The 18,386-nt window shown below is 33.4% G+C and overlaps 1 protein-coding gene across 1 annotated transcript in view; it reads left to right on the top strand.

Annotated features, from left to right (window-relative positions):
• Window positions 1-18,386, top strand: part of Hasp (Hig-anchoring scaffold protein) — a 59,858-nt gene that overhangs the window by 10,520 nt on the left and 30,952 nt on the right. The window contains exons 2-8 of the mRNA XM_014434397.3: window positions 1,067-1,185; window positions 4,722-4,824; window positions 8,467-8,646; window positions 15,451-15,642; window positions 15,802-15,978; window positions 16,261-16,443; window positions 16,990-17,169. Of these exons, the coding sequence (XP_014289883.1) occupies window positions 1,067-1,185; window positions 4,722-4,824; window positions 8,467-8,646; window positions 15,451-15,642; window positions 15,802-15,978; window positions 16,261-16,443; window positions 16,990-17,169 (1,134 nt within the window). The remainder of the gene's footprint in view (window positions 1-1,066; window positions 1,186-4,721; window positions 4,825-8,466; window positions 8,647-15,450; window positions 15,643-15,801; window positions 15,979-16,260; window positions 16,444-16,989; window positions 17,170-18,386) is intronic.

Raw genomic sequence — 18,386 nt, 5'->3', positions numbered from 1 at the left:
TTATAAAATTTATTTTTACTCTTGCCATTGTTACTTATTTTTATTCTTATCATTGTATCTTATCTTTGTATTTTTATTCTTATCATTGTATCTTATCTTTGTATTTTTATTCTTATCATTGTATCTTATCTTTGTATTTTTATTATTATTAGTTGTAAACTATTTTTGTTTCTCTTTTGACCGTAACCCTGACCATCTTCTTATATATCAATTTTTACAGTCAACTATATATACATATATAAATTTTAAAAATAGTGTTGTTTTTTTTCCATTCAGGCATGTATACACCACGGCAATGAAGGACCTGTAGTACCCAAGGCCCACTTGTTTCTGGATTAAACAATTTAGCCCATTGCATGGTTTTTGTGGGGTAATACCTTTAATTTTAACACTGTAATAGGTGTCCTTATATTTTTTAATCTGAAGATCAGAGTACATAGCACCTCGTGCTTCATCAATCCTCCTGAACAAACTTCTTTGTCCTTCGTAAGTTAAGAATTTGGATTTTGAGGCAGCCCTTACCTTCTTTCCCAAGTTGCAAGTAGCTGGAATTCCAGTTCTTTAAAGGTCCATGGGGAGGATCTAATCCGCTTCTCAGTGGATGCCTCTGTCGCTCGTGAGCCCCATCAGAGTCCCCAAGGGTACTATGCGTAGGTGACAGGTACTCCTGTTTGCTTTGTTGGCTCTGCTGATTTGACACTTTTATTTTTTACTCATTTTATAGGATTCTAGGTTTATAGGAAAACCGAGCAATTATGCACTAATATCTAAAAAACTGTGCAAAATATCCCACTAACTTGTTTAAAATAAAACCGTGTTATTAGTTAAGGAATTACCACTTTGTAAGAAGTAGCATGTTTATAACAAAAGTTAAGCTATCGTGAATTTACTATCGTAACGTTATTAATTTACTTGATTATGTATATTACCTTCAAGCGATAATTTTCTAGCATATCAGTAATATATTCTGCATTTCTATAATAAATTCATGCATGTAAAACTTTTCCATAAGTTATAGATAAGGAATAATGTTATATAGAATATAAAATGATTGACTGCATGATAGAGTGGTCGGCCGGACAGGATGAAGACTATAGTTCAGAAGATGACGCCAAAGTGTACAAAAACCCGAGAAATTCTCCTTCTGCTGAATGCCCCAGGGATGAAGAGCATGCTGAATTCCTGGTAAGTAATCACTTCTATTGGATCAGCGTTTTACAATTCAAATGGTTCTATCAAAAGTTTTGCAATTTGAAAATGCAAATTATTATAATTCATAATTCAAATAATAACCATAATTTAATGAAAATTATGATTTTCAATGTGTTAACATGATACAATTTTTGAAATAGATATCTTTTATGAGAAGGATTCTAATCAAGATGTTTTGAAATTTATAATATCTTTAGATAGATTGGGGCATGTGCTGCTTTGTGAAGGTTTGAATTTGGCAGCCTGTTGATAATCTAATTTTGAACATGGAGATTTGAACCTTTGTTGGTAAATATGTCGTGCTTTTTCTGTACAGGAAACAATAAAAAAATTAATTGGTCCAATTCTATAATAAAAATATGAGAAAGTCCCAATGTAGTCGAATGGAATAAAGTGGACACTTGAATCTTTGAACTCTTCAGGTATTATATACTAAACATTTTTATCACTAAAAATACATTGGATCACAATTTACTTCTAATTTTTTTTTTCAACAGTTTTAATATAAAGAAAAGCTATCTTCTTACTAGTTTGGATCTGCTGATATGCATTAGACGTGTTCTGATGTGATTGTAATCTGTATAAAAAGAACAAAGTAGGGGTTATTAAGATTAAATGCTAAATATGCATAGAAATACAATTAAGTACAATGAAAATAATTAAATTACATGTCCATTGAACTCAGTATTGAAGGAGGCTGTAGCAGCTACAAAGGTTGTTAGTTTACCAAAAATCTAGTTCAGCCTCACCACCTTCCTACCTCAATTTGTAGTCAAAATATGATTTTTGTTTCAAGAAAACCAGGGTTTTTTTCCTAATAACCTCCAAATTTTTTTACTATAACTGATTCCATCATAAACTTTATCACTATTTTCGGAATCTACGAAGAATTTCCTAAAAGTCATGAACCAATTTGTAAGAAAATAGGGCATGGTCAGATAATTGTAACAGTAAAATAAAAATGTATAATATCCGGAAATACTCACAAGAACTTTATGTGGCGACAAAACATATTAGACACCTGTCCAAGGGTTCTTTCCTAAGTAGACAATTTGACAGAGTGAAGTTTGAAATAAACTGAATGCGTTTTAAACATATGTAGAACTTTAATTTGTCTAAAAAACATTTAGTTTTGAGAAGTTCCACCCAGTGTTTTGCATGCTACTGACAACTTAACTTTTGGAACGTTTTTCAAAATTGTGTCATATTGCCCAAGCCTTTATAAAAACCGACAGACGGGACTAATATGTTTATTAGGGAAACAAGGACCAACGGATCTCAACTTTTCCTGTACTGTTAATAACTCAATTTTTGGCATATGTCGACATTTTGATAGTTGTCAAATCTGTGATAAGCTTCCAGAAAAAAAAAATTATGACATATTTCATTAAATCATTTATCGAACTAGTTGCCTAAGATGATTCCTCACGAGTTCAGGGATCCTCCTGATAATTTGAAAATCCAAAATGTTATGAATTTGAGAACCTACTTCAGACTGAAAATTGTGGACAAAAATGATTCAGAGGTTATTTATACTCAAAATTCTTTATAAACGTCAATTAGATATGTCAGTTTTCAAAAAATGTTTAGGGAAAGAACAAAGTTATGAGAAAATTCCCAAGGCCACCGGAAAGTTGGGAAAGCCGGTCAAAATTGTTGGGAAATTTTAGATTTACCTCCCCCCCCCCCAATAAGTTGTAATCACTCAACCGCTTGTACTTAAAATAGTCAAACCTTCTGCTGCTTATTACGTGCTTAATTCTCTGGGCCTTATATTCTGTCTTTCTGATACAGAGCAGTTTCGTTTAAATTTGTTCATTGGTCAGTTCATATTTATTCTGCGAAGTTTCCACAAAATATACCTTGATACTAACTTTGGTTTCTGGGATTGGGAAAGACGAACTAGAGGTTTTCCAGACTTCAGTATTAAAGGGTTAGTTACCAACAAGAGCGCTAATATCAGAGCCATTTAGCTACTTGAAAGTCCTTACAAAAATCCATAGTGATCAAGCACAATAGATATATGGCATTTGCTACAGTATCAATACCATCATACCACATATGGTTTAAAGTGTTGTAGTTCAATGTTATCTAATTTTATAATTATATTCAAATCAGAATAATAAGATATTTCAATTTCATATGTATATATATTTTTTCCGGTTGGCTCTACAGATCTTGTATATATTTGTCCGCCCAGACCAGCCTTCTCCACGCCTGCCTATCTTGGGCTAATAAAACATTAGCCTAATAAAACTGGAAAACCCAGTTTGCTACTCTTTCGCATCTTTGTTGAACCTGTCTATTCATCTGGTTTTTGGCCTCCCAAGTGGTCTCTTGCCTACTATATCGGTATTCATTGTTGTGAAGAGGCGTCCTGATGGATTGCTTCGAGTCACACGTCCTAACCATCTTAACCTCCCTGCTTTCATATCATGAGATATTGACTGAGCAGTCTCTGCTATTAGTTCACTGTTAGTTCTCCTCCATGTGTTGAGGATCTGATCCCAGATCGCTCCTGTGATGGTTCGGAGTACTTTCCGTTCAAATCTCTCAATTCTGCTTTCTAGACTATCTGTTAGCATTCAGGTCTCGCAGTCATACATCAGAACTGGCTTTATCGTGGCATTATATACCCTTAGTTTCAGATTTTTAGATATTTTTCGAGATTTCAGTATTCTTAACAGAGAGAAGATGGCTCTGACCGAGTTTTTTTATACTCTGGTCAATCTCAGTCCGTTGATCAATTTGTTGATGCTATTGTGGAGGTATTTGAAACTGTCTACTTTCGGAATCGATTTGCCGTATTCGGAGACCATTTCGTTAGGGTGGATTTCCAGTTTATAATCATATATTTCGTTTTATCTTTATATACTTGCAAGCCAATTTCCTCTGCTTTTCTTGTTAGAGTCTTTCCATGTCATCTGGGATACTGGCCTAGGACTGCAATGTCGACCGCGTACGCCAGAACTTCATGTTTCATTCCGATGTGCACCCCATTTTCGCTTGATGTTCTTCTAATCACTTTTTGTTGGGCTAGGTTGAACAGCATTGGTGAGAGGCCATCTCCTCGTCTCAGACCTGTTCTGACTTCGAATACTTCCCCTTGTAACAGGACTCTGCATACATCTGCAGGATCATTCATACATGCTTTTACCAGTACTACCAACTCCCAAGGGATTCCCATCACAATTATGATCTTCCAAATACAGTTTCTGTCAACTGAAACAAAGTCTGCTTTGAAATCGACAAATATAGCGTGCACATCCTGATCTACTTCCCATTGTTTTTCGAGTCTCTGTTTCAGGACGAAGATCTGGTCTAGCGTGCTCTTTCCACTTCTGAACCCCACTCGGTGGTCACCTATTATATTCTTGTTATACCGAGAAATCCGATTTAGGAGGTTGTTGATCATTATCTTGTAGGCCACTGGAAGGAGTGCTATGCCACTTTATGTATATACATGAAGTTGAAGTATATGTGTATATATTTATAATTTATTTTCTTAGGGGCAAAAGTGCTTGAGGAAATGTTCCAATGATGAAGACTGCAAGTCAAAGAAGAAAAAGTGCCTATGCGACGGTGTCTGTGGAATGTCTTGTATTAAACCAGGTATGCAGATGGTAATTTATTTTATGTTTTATTCTATCCCAGTATGATTAAACAGTTATCTCTCATCACACTGTTTATATCCAAATTATTTGAGTAAACATACAAGAATGATTTATTTGGCATAAACTTATTCTTAAGGTGCATCTACACGTTTGCCAAACAATGGCAAATTCGCACATGTAGGAACGTGTGGATGGGTTATTTGGATTTGTTGGTAAAAGTAGGCCTGAATCGTCGGGTGTTGGTTTTTGGCCGCAAATCAAAGGGAACTTCAGTGCTTCATCCACACATTTGTTTTTAATTTGCATTGTTTTAGAACTGCTAATAGATGAATATTTGTGCTAACCGTGTTTTAATTAATGAAAAAAGTACCCCAACCTTTGGATTCAATAATTGACTCTTGTTTAAGAATGTATATTTTAAAATTCTATTGATTTGGTGTAAATACATTCTTTCAAATCTTGTTAATTAACTTTAGCAGTTTAGTTTTGGTTCAATGTAGGAAATATATATGTTTATGAAGACATTATATGTCCAGATAATTAAATTAAAAAGTTAATGATAAAATTTCTAGAAAGAAGGTGGTATTCATAAGTTATATAGTACTATTGATATGAATTTTTGTTCAATGAAAATTCATATGAATTTTTTACAACTTACATTGCTCATATTTACGTTTTCCTTTCATTTCGCTGATCTTTATTTTGTTCATTTTACTAATGATAACTGAGTAAATTGATTGTAATAGCCGAAAAATTCAAAAAGAAAATTTGGAAAATATCAAGTGTGTGGCGCTTCCTTTGTTTACCAAGCATTTGTACAAGTCTTGGATTTGTGGCATACGTGGAGACCCAGTATTAAGTTTAATGTCAAACCAAATTAATAGGGAATAAATATCCTTCATCTATTCTAACGTAGATTCTCAAAATTATTTATGAATATATTGTTGGTTTAAAAAACTCCAATGAAACAAATGGTGTTGTACTAATTTTATTTTTCTGTTTTATTAAGTATTAATTTTGTTTTTGCGATTGTTGGTGTACTAATGTATCTTTCACGTACTATACACTCACAAACAGCTAACTCGCCATACTACACCCACTTTTTTATCCAGATCTATTTTGTCTTTCAAGTTACTATATAAGTTGGCAATGTTATTCGTTGGCTTGCGACTCGATTTATACTCAGGTATTTCATAGTTTTTGAATTATCTGCTTAGTCATTTATTTATGTGGGTACTTATATTTTGTATATTTAAAATTATAATTGTTTTAGTATTATGACATTTCTGTTATACAGGGTGTTTCAGGGATAAGTGGCCAAACTGAAAATATAAACTAAGGACCTCAAAACCACTTTGTTTGGGAGATATTCACATGTAAAGATTTTCATTGTTATGAATTATTTACATTATATGAAATAAATAAAACCTATTTATTTGTTCTAACTACTGTATTAATTAAATGTAAACATTAAGATTCGTATTGAATGTTGTTCAAAGTGAAGGTATGTTTTGGATTCCGCAAAAGCTTTGTTCAGGAGATAGATTAGATAGAATAATAATATGGCCTTTTATTCCTAACTATATAAAAATTATTGGCAATAATACTATTTGGAATTATTATTAGGAACTGTCAATAACATTTATCAGTTTGTAAGAGGCTTTCGCAGAGTACTCATCATTATGCCTTCAATTTATACTAATGGTGAATATGCCGATATGGTGTTTGTGTACGGTTTTTCCCATGGTGATGCTAATGCTGCCCGTCGTGAATATGCCAAGCGATTTCCGAATAAAATATTACCAGTCTATCTTTAGCTCCACGTTTCAACGTCTTATAGTGACTGGTACATTTGCTATAATACCACGTGCTGATGGTATTTTTGACCCTTTACGAAAAGAAGAAAGGAGCGACCATATTACATTATGATGATAATCCATCTGGCAGTGTACGAAGAGCTGGAGCAGAATTAAATATTACGCCAACTACAGTAAGGAGAAATCTCATTGCAGATGGACTTAACCCATATCATTATCAACGGGTACAAAATTTATTACCGCAAGATTCTCGGGAAAGAAGACATTTTTCAGATTGGAACTTAAATCAAGTTGAGCATAATCCGAAATGACAGTTGAAGCTACCTTCACAAGAAGTGGTATCTTCAATCAGAAAAAATAATCACCTCTGGTCGCAGGGAAATTCCCTTGCAATTCGTGAACATCATTTTCAGCACCAGTTTTAGTGCAATGTGTGGTTGGAGATAATAGAGAATATTTTAATAGGTCCGCATTTCATGCCGGCTCGAATCAATGCGGGCATATTTCTGGAATTTCTTAATAATGCAATCATTATTCTCAAATTATGATTTGATTAAACATATTCCACTAAAATTGATAAGGGACATGTGGCTTCAATTAGATGGTCGTCCTGCACATTACGGAAGAGGTCCACGATAATGGCTAAATGTTAATTATCCCATTTAATGGATTGGACCAGTGGCTTGGCACGCTCTCCAGACCTCACACCACTGGATTTTTTTGTTTGGGGTGACATTAAACAAAAAATTTATGTAAGGCCGGTTAATGATCTTAATTCCTTACGATGAAGGAAAATTGAATCTTGTGAAACAATAACACATATCCAATGCCGTTCTGCCACTGCTCCTGTAGAAGAAAGATGCCGAGTCTGTCTTAATGCTCAAGGAAATCATTTTGAACAACACTTAATATGAATTTATATTAATATGAATATAAAGTAGTTGGACCAAATAGATAAGTTTTATTTCTTTCATATAACCTAAATAATTCATAACAATGAAATTTTTAGATGTGAATATCTACTAAACAAAGCGTTTGCGAACATACCCTCAGAGGAAATTTTTTTCTTATTTTGAGGTCCTTAATTTGTCTTTTCAGTTTTTCCACTTAACCCTAAAACCCCCTGTATACTTCCATTCAAATTATTATTTTTATTTACAACTGATTTCCAAGTTTTATTTATTGTTTTTATTGTATATAAATCATCTAAAAATATTTATTTTTTTTTAGGTGTGTCTATTATTTCTATTGCTTAGATATTGTTTAACATTATTTTATTTGTAAATTTATTTTTTAATTTAAGCAGCAATTCAATTTTTTTTTTAAATTTGTTGTCCATTCTGGATTATCTTTGCTCATCTTTATATCTCTAAAACGTATTCAATTATTATTTTATATTAGTTTTGTGAATTTTAGTTTTCTTATATAATTATTTAAATTGTTTAATACGAGATCTTTTTCTTTTTCTTTCTCTATTATTCATAAAATGCCATTAACGTAGCATAGAGAAGTGCAATGTGCACTCCTAACTATTTGCAATGTTGTAATTATGGAATTACTATAAATAATGAAGATAAGTTATAAAAATAATAAAGGTTATCTAATTAAAGAATGAAAGATAGAATAACAAATAAACCCAAATTATATTTATAGAATTAATAGGGATATAAAAATAATAATAATAATAATTTGAAGAAAAAGATAATAAAAATAAATAAGCAAATTTAGAGTTTATAGCAGGATGTCTTGTTATGCAAAGTCATGGTATACATCATTGATTAAGAATAATTAACTATTTACAGTATGATTATTTTGATAAACAGAGAGAGAATGTGAGGAGTTGGGCTCACCTGCATTGGGATCAGTGACTATTGGGGGTAGACTGTTCGGAGATAGGGCATCATACATCTGTGATCCCGGTTACACTCTCGTAGGACTGAAGGAGAGAATTTGCCAAGGAGATGGCAACTGGTCTGGTGCACAACCTCAGTGCAGACACAATGGTAAGATTAGACCAAACTCTTATTTCATATATTGCCTCTAATTGTCATTTAAATTTGAGTAAGCTTTTACTTATCGACCTTAAATAGTTTTTGCATGATAAGTATTGTTTCTGTTAATTTAATTAACTACTTGAAAATGAATAGAAATTTTCATAATTGTTAAAAATTATTATCATTTTACTGTATAAGTTTGTTTGTTTTTGTTTAGTGGCGTTAAACGATTGGTCTGATTTTGAAACGTCTGTATAGACTATAAAGGATTCTGGAATGTTTTTAGAAAACGAGAAAATTTGACTTTATATTCAGCTGGTTTGGTATTATTTTTAGAGTATGTGGACAAGTCTATAATTGTCTACGAGCGCCTTAGTGCATTTTCGAGCGTATTAAAGCCTGATAAAGTTTAAGAAGGCTAGTTCTATCGGCACTCCAGGAGGTACGGCTTAGGAAGCGAATAAGGTTTAGTTTTTTTTGTGTAATTCGTTTTTAATATAGAGATATGGTACTACCAAGTAAGTCTTCTATCGAACATTAGGTCTAAAATCTATGGTAATCCGTGTATAGAATTAGAGAGTTTCCTTAAAACAGACCTGGTGACTGAGGTGTATTTCTTATCTTACTGAAGTGGCATGTAGTCCATTTTCTATAGACAAAAAATTGAATAGTAATAGTATATGACCAGTTTTTTTAACCTGTTTATGTGTCTTGTACTTTAAGTTGAATATCTTGAATACTGCCTGATCGATAGAACGTTGCCAGATCATCGAAGAAGTTCCCCTAGGCAAATTAATTCATTCACAGCTAGAGAAAAAAGAGTGGGGATGAGGTACCCCATAAATCTACCTGTATTCTGTAGAATATTCACATCCGACTCGTACCCTAAACTGTCTATTAGTAAAAATTGTCTGATAAATGAGAACATTTGTCCAGTGATTCCTATAGGGGGCAGTTCGTGTATTGTAATGGAATGATTTATAAAGTCAAATGCTTTCGGCATATTAAAAAAGACAACTATCATTTGTTGCTCGTTAATAAATCTATACTGCGCTTCTGTCTCCAATGTTATTAAGTGATTAATTGTGGATCGGCCTTTTCTAAATCCATGGAATAATTGGAATGATTGTATAAGGTTATATTTTTCTATGATCCACCACATTAATCCTCCATTGACCATTCTCTCTATTATTTAACAAATACTACCTCTAAGAAAGATTAGATGGTAGGCTTCATGGGATGCGCTTGTCTTTTCCGGTTTTTAGAATTGGGATGACAGTTGAATTCCGCCAGATATTCGGTAATTTTCCAGTGTGCCAAAGGTGATTGTCAAGTAGTGAATAGTCAAGTAGTTTTGTGCTGCTTGAAAGATTTTTTATATTATCATAGCGAATGCTGTTCGGACCGGGAGATGAACCCGTTCATCTCTCGACACATTATTCAATATATTGTTTAGTTCCAACTGTTTACACCAGGACCTGTTCGTGCATTACTCCAGGCACCCTGAAGGTATACTGAAATCTTATTTAAATTAGTATGGAACGTGGCGAGCTAAATTATGAGACATTTTATCTTCAGACCAAGGTTATTCTATTTCTTTAGAATAAATTGGACTCTCCAGGTCCAAGCTTGCATGGTGCATTGATAATTTTGGGCGGCATTGCAGTCGCGGTGTCTTTGGGCTATTATGGTAAGCCCTACTACGAGAGAGCATCGAAAAGTGAGTCCCCTGACCCCGATTTTATACAAAATAAAAAAAAGTACGGATTAATCGGATTGTGTAAATCCGTCACTCACATTACAAATTATACATTGTAGTACGATGTTGTCGGTAAGAGTTATATAATTCGTGAAGGTTACCAGCAAAGGTACTTGAAACTATCAATGGGCCATCGGATAGTCGTCGGTTGACGGATTTTATTCCCAACAATGGTCGGACTAATAGAAAAATTTATGCTACTTATGAATGTTATCCATTTTCTGTTTTGCTCAAATTGAATGTTTTTCTACAAAATGTTCTCTTTCTTTGTATCCTAATAGGTTATAGGTTGTCATGGACCTTTGAAATTTTTTGTAGGCCTTTCAACGGTTCATAATGGCTTCTTTGCATTTATCATTGAGACCATATATCCAAGTCTTATTCGCTATTATAAGAGTGTAACCAGATTATCTCTTTCACTAAGCGTCCAGAGGCTTATTTCTAATCCTTCACTACATCTTTAAAACAAACTTTTTGATATGAATTTGAGCTAAAAATACAACAAACACGTAGTGGGCAAATTATTTCCTGTGCAATAAAAAATTTAAAAGAATATGTACATACCGAAACAAAATTATTATTTTTTTCTTTAACTTTGTAATTTATTGACTGATTTAGAATATGGTATGCATTTAGTGTTAGTATTAACAGTCAACCATCTCCTAATTTTTTAAGTGTTCAGCATTTCCCTCGAAATTGGTTATAATAATAATTTTTAACCTTATGGATAAAAAAATGGAGATATTTTTTTAAGTCCTCTTGATCGGTTCTTTTTGTTATTAAATTCTATTTATATTCTCCGCTCTATGGAGAATAATTTTGTCTTGGGAGATATTTAATCTTTCCACGAATTTTGGTCACTGGGCTAGAGATCGTGGGGGTCGCTTATGTTATAAAATAAATTGAAATTAAACATAGTATTAGAGAAGTATATAAAGGAAATAGAAATAATAAAATTATTGTAATAGAAAAAAGGCTTAGCCATTGGAGACAGTTTTGCGCCAAAATATGGCAAACAATACCAATATTGTTCCTCTGAGATGACACTGCGATCCTCACATTCTGAAGTCTAGAAAGGAACTGATTATTAAAGTATTAGAGTAGAAGAGGACATAAAAAAAAAGGTTAGAAAGTTTTCTTCAATATAATTAGAACTCCAGTATTCAAAAGGGTAATATCTTGTTTTAGGAATAACATATATGCGCGTATTTCACTTAGGCTGTTATCACCAAAACGCATATTATAATTGTTAGGGAGTTCTTGAAAAATTATGTGATGCAAATGGGTTAATGGTACCCACTTAAGGATGCTGGGTGGACCCCGAAGGGTTCCCAAATCTAAAAGACTGACTCATACTCTTATAACTCAACAATACAACTGACTCTTAATAATTATCTGCCACACCCGGATTTGATTAGGTTGGAGAAAACTAAATCCATTATTTTTACGTGAAATTCAAGACTTTATCTAACTAGTTTCGGATTGTCCGATTTGGGTCAAATATGCCCCGTTTCGTTCTGTAATGTGTTGACATTTTAAAGGTAGCTTCATAATGCCTCTCTCATAGAAGTCTTCGTGCTTATTGCCGAAAAACTAGTAATCGATTTCACAGTGTTCTCTTGATGCCAATTTCTTATCACCAAGAAAGTTTTCCAATGCAAGAAAAAGATAATAATCGCTTGTTATTAGATCCGGACTATAAGGTAGATGCATCAAAACTTCACAACCAAGCTCCCGAAAAATTATACACTTTCACTAATTTCGCCATTTTTGATTCGATTTTCGGAGTGTCTCGAGGTATATCTTTTGAAGGTATGTTAAAAATTTATTTTTTTTGTAATGATTCTCATAATAAATCAGATTTTGGGACGAACTCATGATAGTTTTATTTATTTATTTTTTTTTTACTTTTTTGATTGGATACGTCCTGAAGGCGTAAATCTATAAAAACTAAACACAATATTTTACGGTTTTCAACGATTTGCCTGCAAATGGTGCGAAAATTCGAATAAAGTTTTTTAATTCAAGTTCATATGACAATCCGTCGTCATAATTGAGGCGTAATCATCATGGCAGCCATTTTAGTCTCCTTGGTTGGACCTGAAACTCAAATTATGATGGGGAATCCTTACGTGAAGTTAATTCTCGAACGATATTGTTTTTTGGTTTGTTTCTTTTTCGTCCATTTATAGATTTGTTTCTTTTTCTTATTGATGTTTCTTTTCTTTTCTATATTTGAAAACTAATAGTTCGTATTATTATAATATGTGCTTATTATTAGTTTTAATAACGGATGGAAAGGGGCCGTATTAAACCCCTCCAGACCCGATACAACTAATGTTCCCTCATATCTAATAATCAGTAAAACAAGTTTTTTAAATAAATTTATAAATTGTCTAATCGGAGAAGTGAAAATCATAAAAATATTTATCAATCAAATAAACTACTAGCAAAAACTTCGCTGATATAATATAACGGTAAAAGCCCATGGAACATTCAATTATAGTAAGGGGTTAATCACATGTTATGATTTACAGTATCCGGAAAAAGATCCATACTATCCATTGGGAATCATATCAAAACTAAACGAAAAAATTAACGACATACAAAGAATAAAAATAAAAAAAAACGCTATCAAGAAATTTACTAATTTAAATAAAGTTAGTTTTGCAACGCCATTCCCACCTGAATATTTCAAAATAGGTTACTATAACATAAAAGTCCAAAAATACATTCCTCGACCGCACTAGCTTAATAATAATCTGTTCCCAATGTGGAATAGAAAAACATACTGACGGTAAATGCTCTAATGAACCAAAATGCGCAAACTGTAATCAGAATCAGAATAGTTCAGTTCGATCGGGCCCCATATATGTGATAGGCATATATTATGTATTAATATTAAATAAAAAGTATTAAATTTTCCCAAAAAGTGCCTTTTAATGGAGCTGAAAAATCTATAAATTAGAAAATCCAGAAAACTTCAAAAAATCGTTCTTAAGTAGATGTACTTAAAGCTCCAAAAACAATAAAAACTTAGGAAATCGCAACATAAACAGTAATATTGTTTTAATTTAATGCTGCTAAAATGTACGAATCAAAAGGGCTCAAGAACGACCCCAACCTCCACTCATTGCCTTGCAACCGATTAGGTTAACTTTAGAGATCGTATAGAGCTAGTGCATTTTATTGTATGATGATTTAAAGATAAACATTTCAAGCATGGTCGAGGAATGTACTTTTGGACTTTTATGTTATGGTAACCTATTTTGAAATATTCAGGTGGGAATGGCGTTGCAAAACTAACTTTATTTAAATTAGTAAATTTCTCGATAGCGTTCGTTTTTATTTTTATTCTTTGTACGTCGTTAACTTTTTCGTTTAGTTTGGATATGATTTCCAATGGATAGTATGGATCTTTGTGCATGTGATTAACCCCTTACTATAATTGAATGTTCCATGGGCTTTTATCGTTATATTATATCAGCGAAGTTTTTGCAGTTTATTTGATTGCTTACTATTACACGTTTCAACTAGCAATCCCCGTCTCTCAATATTTTTATGATTTCCACTTCTCCAATCAGACAATTTATAAATCAATTGAAAAAACTTGTTTACTGATTATTAGATATGAGGGAACATTAGTTGTATCGGGTCTGGAGGCGTTTTAATACGGCCCCGTTCCATCCCTTATTAGAACTAATAATAAGCACGTATTATAATAATACGAACTATTATTTTTCAAATATAGAGAAGAAAAGAAACATCAATAAGAAAAAGAAACAAATCTATAAATGGACGAAAAAGAAACAAACCAAAAAACAATATCGTTCGAGAATTAGCTTCACGTAAGGATTCCCCATCATAATTTGAGTTTCAGGTCCAACCAAGGAGACTAAAATGGCTCCCATGATGATCACGCCTCAATTATGACGACGGATTATCATATTAACCTGAATTAAAAAACTTTATTCGAATTTCCGCACCATTTGCAGGCAAATCGTTGAAAACCGTAAAAGATTGTGTTTAGTTTTTAATGATTTACGCCTTCAGGACGTATCCAATCAAAAGAGTAAGAAAAAACAAAAAAATAATATGAGCTCGTCCCAAAATCTGATTTATTATGAGAATTAATACAAAAATGTATAACATGCCTTCAAAAAGATATACCACGTGACACTCCGAAAATCGAATTCAAATTTTTTAAAAATGTTGAAATTAGGAGATGAATGTTTATAATGGGAAATCTTGTATAAAGGGCACTAGGAAAGTGTATATTAGGAATAATATAACTTTTGTTTCAAAATAGTTTCCAACGCAATAAGTACACTCCATCCTCCTAAACCAATCTTAAAAATAACTCTGCCAGGTTTTTCTACGATTTGGACACACTGAATGTACCAAGCCCTCAGAAGATCCTTATGAAAAGCCTCCCTTTCAACCTGCGGGGTGATAGTTCTGTGCTGTAGGAGAGCGCTCTAACAGTGTAACACCTATAAAGCTGGTCAAGACGACTAGGGAGGGCACTCAAACTCAAGATCCTAGTGCCGCCTTAATATATACTGTTGTATGGTGTGGAAAATCCCCTCTAAGCACGGGCTGCATTCTGAACCTTTAGTAACACCTAACCCATGTACAAAGGATGAAATCACTCTGGATTCAACTTCGGGCCAGGATGACATATTTCACAAGTCTGAAATGAAATTACTGTACTCAGCTAACTACTGCGTAGGATAGGACAAGTTTACGCATTTGCCAATCGTTCCCTTATTCCCGTCATCCTATCACTTATATTGCATAAGTTTCCTTGTGCCCTTCGTATATAAAAACAAGAAGTTTAGATTAAAAAGTAAATAATAATTTGACACCGTGGAACTTAAGGATGTAAACTTGTTACCTGCAGTACCTTTTTTTTATTTTTGAGTAGTTTAGGTAAAGTTGAAGGAGATATTTTGTAAGGATTTGTAATAAACTTATTTTTTTTATTTCGAGTTTTTATCTGATCCAAGTATTAAATAAGTTTTATATATATATATATATACTTCATATTTTAGTTTATTGCAAAACACCACCAGAATTGGAACATGCAAGGCATAACGGTCTCCCTGAGCAGGCTACGTTTCCATTAGATACAACTCTTCAGTACCAGTGCAATCTTGGCTATGTGACCAATGGTTTTCCAAAGGCTAAATGTCTAGCTATTGAGAACACAGCATCCTGGTTTGGCCCAGACATAAGCTGCGAGCGTGAGTATCCTCTAATTTTCATATATATTTTGGGACAAGATACAATTAAAAGGGATTTTCTATTGATTTTTCAACTGCATGTGCGACAATAATAACACACATTTTGATAGATGGCTTTCCTAGGTGGCCTTGTGATGTGATATTAATTTTTTCTACCAGCAAGGTCTTGTGGGGCTCCCATGGACCCTTCGAATGGATGGCACTCTGGTGATTGTTACACGTACTCCTGTAAAGTCACCTATCATTGTGGTGAGGGGTATGAGCTCGTTGGGAGATTGGAAAGAATTTGCCAAGCAGAAGGGATTTGGGGACCTAGGGACCTGCCAGCCTGTGTCCGTAAGTATCATAGACGATTCATATAAGTTTACAGTAATGGTAATATTTAAAGCTAAGTATTTACTTTTTTGTGTTGAAAAATACAAATTATTTGATACTCGCATCTATATAGATTTGCTCTTTTAACATAAAAGAGCTCCCAGATTCCTTGATTCTTTTAGTTATAAGTTGTTTCAGCCAATTTTTCAAGTCGGTGACGCACCTATTTCAAGGTCCTTCGCCGGCTACTTTGGCACTAAAACGGAACATGAGTACTGTCTTTGGCCCCTCGGCCTACTGTTGTCGTTACAGCTGTCGAGTGTCCAATGCCTGAAAATCCACAGTTCGGCACAGCAATTTATACTTCCTGTGGATACAATGCTGTTGTCTCTTATGAATGTCGCCATGGTTACACTCTTGTCGGGGACTCAACAAGGAGATGTGGAGCAGACAGAAAGTGGTCAGGAAGCACCCCAAAGTGCCAAGGTATGTAAAGATTTCATATTACTTTTGATTGCCTACGGTCTAGACTATTGCACATTGCACTTAATCACAGATTATTCGATACAGTGGATGGTAAACAAGCACAAGTTGCCCATTTATTCAACTCGTCATTATTATTATTATTATTATTATAATTTATTTGTCATTCCTAAATAATATTTCTGGTATTTAAGGATTATAGTAAGTATTATATGAATATACGTAGTATATTGGTATAAATACACACTTCTTTTATATTGTTAATCTTTTAGAAACACAACTATAATTATATATATTTAATACTATTAAATATGCAATACACTCTCTATGTTAATAGCATACTTGAACAACAGTTTTTCATTCTCTGTGAGAATTTTCTTGAAATAGTATTTAAGGATAACTAATAATTATACCAAAAATCTTGAGTGTATTAATATTTGGTACATGAATAAAGTTTGGAAATAGCACTGATATTACCATCCACCCTCGTAGCTAAGTAGACATGCACTATCACACTTTGCACAAGGCACCATTTGCACCCTCTTCCAGTTGTTGACTGCGGGCACCCTGGCAACATCTACAATGGCTGGATCGAGAACCTTGAGAAAGGAACAGGTCTCGGGGCTTCTGTCATCTTCAGATGTTCTCCTGGAATGACATTAGTTGGCAATACATCATCTGTCTGTCAAATAGATGGCACATGGAGATACCCACCGCCCTTATGCCTAGGTATTTCTTTCTCTATTGCAATCTTTATTATTGGCGTTTATCCATACCGTTTTCCTTGTATATATGTATATATTCTTGTTATGTTAAAAATTTAGTCAAATAAGTCTATTTAAGTATCTAAATTGTATATCCCGATAACACTTCCTTGACTGATAAGGCCTACAGTAGAGGTTCACTTGAAGATCTACACATAGACTGAACAGTTATACACTTCAGTAATGAGGTCCTTCAGAATGTTTCTGCTCTAGTGTAGACTCTTCTTTCTGGTGTGTAGAGTATATACTCAGCAAAAAAAGGTAAATGAGCTCAGTGATGACAGTATCCTATGGATGGAAGAGATTTGGTTTATTTTGGGTACCTTATTCTCAGAAGTAATTTTGTTCATATACAGGCCACTTACATAGATGATTTGGGTTTATGCCATACTATAGTTGAATTAAACAACAGTCCCAATGAAATTGGTTAGGATAACACAAGTTACATCAGAACTATATTTTACAAATTCTATATTAACTCTGATTGGGTGAATTGCTACAATCCTTCTGAAACTGATAAATGCTTGAATGGGGTCTACACCATCTCGTTTCTTTTAAGGAGTATGGTGGCTTTGGGATCGTAATCTTTATTGTAGAGAATAGTTCAGCTCTCTGCTGATTTAGGGCTGAGAAAGAGGATTTTACTCAGACATCAAGAATCTTCTTACCTTCCTTAGTTCCTTCCTTTTTTCATCAATCATGAAGAAGATAGAGAGAGGTGTTGGAAGGAGCTTTGGACATTACAAACTTCAAGGGACTACAGAGGGCAAAAGATATTTCAAAGTTGTATCAGTACAAAGGTAGCTAAGCTCTCAGTAAACCTTTAAGAGTTTAAGTAAATCTTGATTGGTTCTATTTTGGGGATATACTGGTATCATATTGCTGTAATAGTGAGGTTCCCTGTGTTTGTTAGACATTTTCTTAGTTTTTTATTCTTCTCTGCATTTGTGTTCGATTTAGTTTTTATAAGAGTTAAAGTTAGTTCTGAAGGAGAATACTGAAAATATACTAATGAATATTGATTGTGGTTTTACCATTTTTGGAGTTGTTGTTCCTTCCATATTTTCAATTAGAACACTTGATAATATCTGTTTAAGAGTTTAGTGTGTATTTGATTCTTTAGCCATAGCTCTTTATTTTCATCACTTATGTAGAGAAAATAAATAATGGGTAATATATATA

This window comes from Halyomorpha halys, unplaced genomic scaffold (assembly GCF_000696795.3).
Source record: "Halyomorpha halys isolate HHAL.00 unplaced genomic scaffold, Hhal_1.1 Scaffold1362.1, whole genome shotgun sequence".
In the NCBI taxonomy this organism is placed as follows: Eukaryota; Metazoa; Arthropoda; class Insecta; order Hemiptera; family Pentatomidae; genus Halyomorpha; species Halyomorpha halys.
Note: the sequence above shows the minus strand (reverse complement) of the source record. Positions and strands in the feature narration are given on the sequence as shown.